Source organism: Pygoscelis adeliae, unplaced genomic scaffold, assembly GCF_000699105.1.
Source record: "Pygoscelis adeliae isolate BGI_AS28 unplaced genomic scaffold, ASM69910v1 Scaffold1067, whole genome shotgun sequence".
NCBI lineage: Eukaryota > Metazoa > Chordata > Aves > Sphenisciformes > Spheniscidae > Pygoscelis > Pygoscelis adeliae.
The window spans coordinates 21,307-29,376 of NW_008825176.1; the positions used below are offsets into that span (position 1 = coordinate 21,307).

Below are 8,070 nucleotides of genomic sequence, written 5' to 3' on the forward strand. Positions count from 1 at the left end.
AGCGCGTCTCGCGGATTCCTGCGAGCCGATGTGCTCAGCTTCCTCTGTGTGGAACCGTTTGACGTTAAGGGATTAAGGGTTAAGGGTTTTTCTGCTTGGCCTCAGCTTGACACGCTTTCTGTTAATGGCTTTGTGCCCACTGGAGCTGGGGATACCCCCTTCCCATCTAACTGGATGCTCCCCCCCTTCTCGTGAGAGTTCCTTCAGTAACATGAAGCCAGGATGTAGCCACTTGAATTAAAGTAACAAGAGGTTAATGAGTTGCTAAAATATGCACCTGATGTCAAAAAGTACATTGCACGTGCTTTCCAGGTCTGTAAATACCCCAAATCCTGTGTAATTGGCGCTCCCAGCTTTCTATGAACTGAGCTCTAGCAGCAGCGCTGAAATATGACAGGCGCTGCATTTAGTTTTGTTTGTTTAACTTTTCTTTTAGACAGTGTGATGCTCTAACCTTCTTCCTGCTTTTACTCTGTAAACACTGCGTTGCTTTAATTATCAGCATAGAGAGCTCCAAGAACAATAATCTCCAATGCGCTGCCTGGCCTGGTGCCACTGGTGTTTCACTGGAACAAACGGTCATTCATTTTGCAACACTTTTGAACCAAAATGTTTACATCACAGGTTTAGCTCCACGTGGTGGGGTGGGGAGAGCAGGAATATTTTTGCAACACTTAAAGTTATGAGTGTTCTGAAATCTCTTGGCATTAGCAATATAAATTGTGGAATAGCAGCGAGTGTTTATGCTCCATAGGGGGAAGGTGTCAGGGATTCTTCGCTGCTGGGCTGAGGCAGGGAACGTGCTGGAGTTGGGTTTTTCTCTCTCCGCAGAAGGTTTCCTTAAATAATTTACCCTTTTCTACAGTCAGGTCTTGCCTACCTATGATAGCTTGGATGAGCCGTCTGTTAAAATCATGAGCTCCATATTTGCTTCTTCCCTAAACGTGGTCACCACCTTTTACATTACGGTAAGAAACTTCCCCTTCTCTTTCCTTGCCAGAAGTCACGCTCTGGAGGGGGCAACAGGGATGATGATTTATCTTCAGTTGGGGCTGGTTTCTGCTTGTCTGTATTTATTCTGAAAGATAAGTCATTTTGCCGAAAGCAAAATTAGATGGGAAATGATGAACTGAACAGTGCAGGAGGCATTTGGAGAGTCCAGATTTTCAGAGTGGCACATTTCCTTGGGCGGAGGCAGAGTGGAGACCCAGCTCTTCCATGTGCATCAGCCTGCTGTCTGCCTTCCAGGGCCCAGCCTGGAGCTGGAGATGCCCCCCCAGGGTTTAGGAGAGCTTCTTTCAGCCTGTTGCAATTGGAAAGATGTAAAGGAAGTTATGCCTCATAAAGTACCGGTTAATAATTCCTGAGAAGAGCCTGCCCCTGTGAGCTAGGCTGCTGCAGGGAATCGTTAACGGCCCCTCCTTCGTCGGAGGGGGCCGGTCCGTGGGCCTGGCAGCAAGCAGGGTGTCACTGCTCTGTGTCACGGGCAGTGGCAGTGTTCCCTCGCTGCAACGTCCTCCGTGAAAGCCCCCTGTATTCAGTGAGAAACTTGCCTCTGCTTTTAGGAAGGTCCCACTGTTCGTTAATCACCTGTCTCAATTTTTGGGGCTGCTGCAGCTTGGGGCTGCTGGCAGGTTGCCCGTGGAGGTGGCCCCACACTCCCTCCTTGGCTGGCTGGTCCTAACTCGTGGGAGGTCACTGACCTCCACCCTTTTGTAAAGAGCAGATATGAATGTGCTTTGGAGTCAAACCCCATCCGCTCACCTCCCCTCCTGCCGGACAGGTGGGCTTCTTTGGCTACGTGAGTTACACTGAAGCCATTGCTGGGAACGTCCTAATGAACTTCCCTTCCAACCTTGTGACGGAGATGATTCGAGTTGGATTCATGATGTCGGTAGCTGTGGGGTTTCCGATGATGATTCTCCCGTGCAGACAGGCGCTGAACACCCTTCTCTTTGAGCAGCAGGTAAGATCCTCTTGTGTGGCCAGGAGCAACTGGCTGCCTTGGTGTGCACCTTTGAAACTTGCTTTTTGAAGGGCTACTGTGACTCTTTGGCTTCTGCTGCTGGCTGCCGACCTGGGCTACGAACGTGCCTTGGTTCTGTGAGACCCTGTTGACAACTGCCTGTTTCTGACTTGTGGTAGGTACACGCTACCCAGAGGGACAAACCCTCAACTGACAGTGAAATCGTAAGTGCCTGGTGTGTGGTAACGGTGCAGCAGGAGGCCTGTGGCAGTCTGTAAATCCTGCTCTGCAGAATGGTTAATCTCTGGTACTTTGAGGTTCTTGCCCTCTCTGCAGAGCAGTTTTCGTGGGCAGAAGTGCTGGAGTTGCGAGTCTGAAGCCTGCTATTGCTCTGCTGCGCCCCAGATCCCGTGGCTGCTACTTCCCTGCTCCGCTGGGGATTTCGGCTCTCGCACAGAAGTGTTACACAGTTCAGAGCCGAGGTGGTTCTCCCCCTCAGAAGGAGGGAGAAATGTGCTTTTGGAAACAGAGGAGCCTCATTTCCTGCTGCTCCAGCTGGCATCCTTTTGCTGGCCAACTCGATCTTGCTTTGCATTTAGCTCAAGCTTCTGTTCGTGGCCTCAGAGCCCAGCCCAGCCTCATTTCTTCTTGCTTCTGTCTATGCCTGCTCATTTCTGCTCTTTTATTATTGTTCTCGTCCTTGCACCTTTGTCGGTAGCCCCCCGAGCAGCCTTCTCCCCTCCGGGTTCAGATGTCCCCTTCCTCCAGTGCTTCCCCTGGCTGTTTGGTGCTGGTCTGGTGCAGAAGCATGCGGTGGAACACAGCCCTCTCCCACACGTTCACCTTTCCCAGGGTCAGATCTTCAGACAGCCTTTGTGACTATAGTTGGTCTGTCTGATTTAGACTGTAAGTCCCTTGTGGCAGTAGCGTGTTCTCCTCTGTGTATTGTACGGCACTAAGCATGCCGATGGTATTCAGTAAATAACAGTAAGAGATTGTGGGAATGTTCTGAGGCCTTTGTGTATCTGCATAAATAGAAACCTCTTAGGGCAGGAAATAAAACTTGAGCAATTTATAGCTCTAAATCCTGCCACTTCTGCCTGTGAGAAGCCCCCAGCTCTTTTCTCACATCGGGAGGGCCTGAGGATCGGGGAAGATGATCGGTGAAAGCCAGCGGGTGCAAAGGACTAAATGCTGGAAACGCTTGGGAAGACTTTGGTTCTCGCCTGGGCTCAGCTCGTTGCTCTTTGGGCTCTGAACCTGTCGCTTTGCTTTCCTCTCCCATCTGCGCGGCCAGGAGAGCGGGGACCCGCTGGTTCTCCAGGGCACGTGGGTTCACTGCGTCCTCTGCTTTCCGCACCTCCTGCTCGGGGTATGGGGGTGGGATGGGAAGCGGAGGGCATCTGGAAACCCTCCAGTATCAGCAGCTCCCCAGCAGCACCAGTCCTCCTCTCTGCCATCTAGCCGGGGTGTCTTCCGTCAAGTCGGAGGAGCTGGTGGTACACGTGTTGTAACGCGGTGGGAATAGCCCTGCTCCCGGAGGTGTTAGGGGACACTTTGCCGTAGCAAAACCAGAGTTCTTCCCCCTGTGACCGTTCTCCCTCCTGCCTTCTCAGCTGCGCTTCTTTCTCATGCCCTTGGCCTTGGGGCCGCTCACCGAGGCTGGGCGGCTGCAGCACTGGCACAGGGACTGGGATACAGCTGTACGGTTCACATTTGGGGCAGGATGGAAACAGCAGCTTTGGCTCCATGCCCCCCGTCACTCTCGTTTTGAAGGTTCAAATGCAGTTGCATATTAAAACTGCTCAACCATGTCTAACTGCCCCCCCCCCTCCCAGCATTCACCTCTGCGGAGACCATAGCATGGAGGTGACGAAGCTGCTGGAGCCTGCGGGGGTAATTGCTTAGGAACTGTGGGGTTGTGGTGCAGGAGCTAAACTCATTCTCCCCCTCCCGCCCTTTCTCTTCCAGCAAAAAGACGGCACCTTCGCTGCTGGGGGTTACATGCCCCCGCTTCGGTTCAAAGCCCTGACACTGGCTGTTGTGTTTGGAACCATGGTAGGAGGCATCATGATCCCGAACGGTGAGCGAGGAGTTGGGGGCATGGGCTGGTGGCTTGGCTATTTTATCTGGTCTCTTTTATTTGCTTTTCTGGGTGGGATGGCCAGGCTGGCTGGGCTCCCGCCCCAGCCTGCCCGGGGGCTCAGACAGCCGCCATGTGCTGCTGCTCTGGCTGCCCTAGAGAGGGGCCTTTGCTGACTTCTCTTCTTCTTCTTTGCCAGTGGAAACAGTCCTGGGCCTGACAGGTGCTACGATGGGAAGCCTCATTTGTTTTATCTGCCCAGCTCTTATTTACAAGAAGATCCACAAGAATGCACTTTGTTCACAGGTCAGTGCTGATGCTGCTTGACATCCCCCTAAGCCCTCTGCAGAGCCTGGGAACGTAGTTAATTTGGCTGCAGCAGAGAAACCGCTCGGCACCTCCTTCAGCCTCCCCCTCCAGTCTGCCCAGTACAGGTGGGAGCTGTTTGGTCGGCTGCTTTGAGCAGCATCGCTTATGGGTGTGCAGGCAGCGGCGGAGGAGGTGCTGGCCCAGTGCATGGCCTGCCCTGTGCTGGAACACCGGCTCTTTTTGTCCGTCCGGCAGCAAGCGAAGCATTCATTTGGTGCGTAAAATGCTGCTTCCAGTCCGCCTTCTGGTGGGCTTCAGGTTCTGTATCCGCAGAATGGGAAATCCAGGCAGCCTATAAAACCTTAACGGGCCTTACATCCCAACCTGCCTGGGCTGGGTAAAATAAACACGGTTTCTCAGCGGTGTGGTTCTTGCTGCTGACCCTCAGCTTTCTGGTTTCAACCAAAATAATAATAAAAAGGAACACACACATAGAGGTGTTGCTTCAGGAATTGATTTTTAAAAAATTGGGGTCGTTCAGAGGCTGTTAGAAGTTTAGCTTTTCCTTTTGCTCCAGTTTGAGTTGGCCTCCTCGGGGACTGAAACAAAGTGGCTCTTTGCTGGGCTTGATCTCTCTGATTCTGCACATACCGTGCTTTTGTGGGGCTGAAATTAACATGTTTTGTTTTTTTCTAACAATAACTTAATCCACTGCCTTTTAGCAGGCCTCTGCCCCAGCATTGCCAGTCACGACAGTGCTGGGCTGGGAATAAGGTTTTCGGCAAACTGCAGAGTCAGCAGGGGGAGAGCACGACATTTTTGTGGGTCCTACAGAACTAATGGCTTTTTCTGTGTTTAATGACTTGTGGGTTTGCAAACGTACATGAAGTTTTTAAGCAGGGGGTATTTTTTTTTCTTTCCCCATGCTTTCTCTGACACAAGGAAATAGTCCAACTTTCCAGCTTTCACTCTGAATTCTGACACTTTGGTCCTAACTTCTTTGACTGAAACCCCAAGCAGGAGTCTGAATGCCAGCCTGGATTTTTCAGGGAAACAAAGAGCACTTTCAAGAATCGCTTTCTATTCTGGCTGAGCCAGAACGTTTCTGTGCAGTGCCTTGAAACTGCACTTAGGATGTGCTGAGCTCTTAGACTGGCTGCCCAGAGGCGACTGTCAGCTGCCGGGGGTTGAACACTGGGGCCCTCACAATGCTTGACCTGAAACGCTGGTCACAAGGCTGGTGAAGATGTTTGTCCTGCAGAAATCCCCACAAAGGAATAAGGGCTTATCTAAAGCATCAGCCCCCAGGTTACCCTGGCATTTCAAGGGGCTGGTAGCAAGCTGTCCAGCCTTCTCTTGAATGATCCATCGCCTGTCAAGTTTGCATACTTGCTTTGACCGATGCTCTGAAGTGCTGCAGCAAGGGCACACCTGCCTTCAGAAACGTGCTAGGCTGCAGAGCACCTCCCTGCCTCCACTCTGGAGCCGAATTCTGGGCCCACCCTCTCCTTGTTCCTCCAGGTCTTCTGCAAAGAAACATTTATTCCTTCCCTGAAGCTCCGTAATTCCTGCTTTCTTTGATCAGGCGCTCCATTCCATCAAAATATGCTCCTCTGAAAAGTGGCAGTCAGGGGGGAGAAGGAGCCAGCCCTGGGCATAGCTGTCCCTCACCGCTTTTCCCTGTCTAAACAATGTATGCGTATGTTCTCCCTCCCTCCATCAGCTTTAGCTTTCTTCCAGAGCAACAGACCTTCTCAATACCAGCTCTTACGCTCGCCTGAATTATCTTGACACTTGTGGTGCTGTTGCTGAGAACTGGCTGCTTTTATTGGGCCACCTCTGGCATCGAGCAAAGTCCCGTGTGGGGCAGCCCACGGGGCTGGCGAGATAGGAAGTTTAGATGTACCGAGCTGGGAAGATGGTGCAAGCTGAGGCTACGAAACAGGGGAGTTGCCTTAAAAGTGGTGAAGAGGGTTCCAGGGGGAGCAATGTGGGCGGTCCCAGACGTTTGCTGGCCGGCAAAAAGCCTGGGCAGCTTCTGCCAGCGAGTTGTTAATTATCGCAGCCGCTGGTCAGCCGGCCGGGGCTGGGGACGGCAGCTTGGGCTAGGCTGGGGGGTGGCTTGGTTGAAAGGCTTGCTGTGTTGGAAAGACGATCAGGTAACAGAGCAGTTAAACTGCTTGAAGTCAGGCGTGCAGAACTGTGAATGAACCGGGGAGAGCGTTCCCTTTCTTGTGGTTAAGCATCAAGCGTGTTTCTGTGAAGGTGCCGGTCCGTGTCCCGCTGCCCGCCGGGAGCCTTGAACGGGGGGACAGAGTGAGGTTTGGCAGAGTGCTGCTGAAGGCCACGTTAAGGTCTGTAAACAGAGTGTTTAACTTCTAACAGGAAGGTGTTGGCTTCCCAGTGTTGACACAAGCCTGTCCGAGAGGCCCCTCCTAGGGAGGCCAGGGTTGCTGTTGTCCCAGTTGGGGAAGAGGAGCTGCGGAGAGGCTGCTTGAGGTCAGGAAATAACCCCTCAGTCGCGCTCCTGTGCGGATGGAAAAGAGATTCCCCTCTGCCCTCCCCTGGTAGCGCAGCGGCCAGCACACCTTCACCGCAGGCGTTTTCGGTTGGTATGGCCCTTCAAACACAGCATCTCTGTCGCAGCGCAGCGGAGGAACCCGGCAGTGACCGGGGCTCTGCATTCCTTTGCCGTGACTCTGTCCCTCCAAACGCTTGGTGTCCAAAACAGCAAGTTTGGAGGATGTCGTCACTCCACACAAATGCAGTTTTTTTGCTTCCCGCTGATGGCTCAGGCGTGGTTAGAGGAGACGGTCTGAGCTAATGACACTGCTGTACAAAGTTCAAGTTATCTTCTGGGAGGGAGGACGGCCGAGGGAAAGCGACCAGCAGAGGAAACGGCCGCGTAAACTTCCTATCCTGAGTTCCCGTCCGCACTCGGAGCGCTCCTCTCGGGAGACAGGCCCTTGCCTTGCTGACCCGCCTGTTGGAGGAGGCTGCAGCCAGAGGGGTTTGCACGTCCTCTTGCCATGTCCACGTTGAGAAGTGCTTCTGGAGAAGGGTCTCTGCTCTCAGCAGGTTTGTTTTTCAGAGGCAGGGAGATCTTCCTGTGGGACCAGACACTGGCTTATAACTGCTCTGCAGTGTTGCCCCTTGCCTTGCTCCAGGTTCTCAGCTCTTCAGCTGAAGGCTTTGGGGGTAGGTGGCTCCTCTGCCTGTGTTTGTTTCCTCAAGCCACCGGGTCCTTGCACCCCACGTTTCCTCTTCCTTCGATTGCCAGATTAGCCTTGGTGGTCCCTTGAGTACAAACTGCGTGGTTTTCCGTGTCATAAGTATCTCCGTGGAACTAAGCCAAACTGTGGACCTCTTTATTCTGGTCTTCGGTTGCTGACGGGGTAGGTGAGGAGGAGGTGTGCTGACAGGGGGTAGCTGAAGGTGAGGGACGGCTGCTGGTTCATGGACAGCCCAGCCTGTCTTTGACTGCCACATGTGCCTGTACCCGCTGCTCTGGGAAGCTCACAGATGAACTCCAAATGTTAAACAATCAAAGGGGTTTGAATCTAAGGCATTCAAGCCTGTGGTTCCCCACTAAGATAAGAAACAACAAAAATCCTTTTAAAACACTTAATGTTTTCAGCCGTTTCCTACAGTTCCCTTCTCTCCCACGTTGCTCCTAGTTCCTGTGGCACCAGAATAGATCCTCTTTGTGGAA

The 8,070-nt window shown here is 52.7% G+C and overlaps 1 protein-coding gene across 1 annotated transcript in view; it reads left to right on the top strand.

Annotated features, from left to right (window-relative positions):
- Positions 1–8,070, top strand: part of SLC38A10 (solute carrier family 38, member 10) — a gene marked incomplete at its 5' end in the record, with an annotated part of 36,821 nt that overhangs the window by 11,440 nt on the left and 17,311 nt on the right. Inside the window, 4 exons of the mRNA XM_009328923.1 lie at positions 866–968; positions 1,784–1,966; positions 3,938–4,049; positions 4,249–4,355. Coding sequence (XP_009327198.1) covers positions 866–968; positions 1,784–1,966; positions 3,938–4,049; positions 4,249–4,355 — 505 coding nt within the window. The remainder of the gene's footprint in view (positions 1–865; positions 969–1,783; positions 1,967–3,937; positions 4,050–4,248; positions 4,356–8,070) is intronic.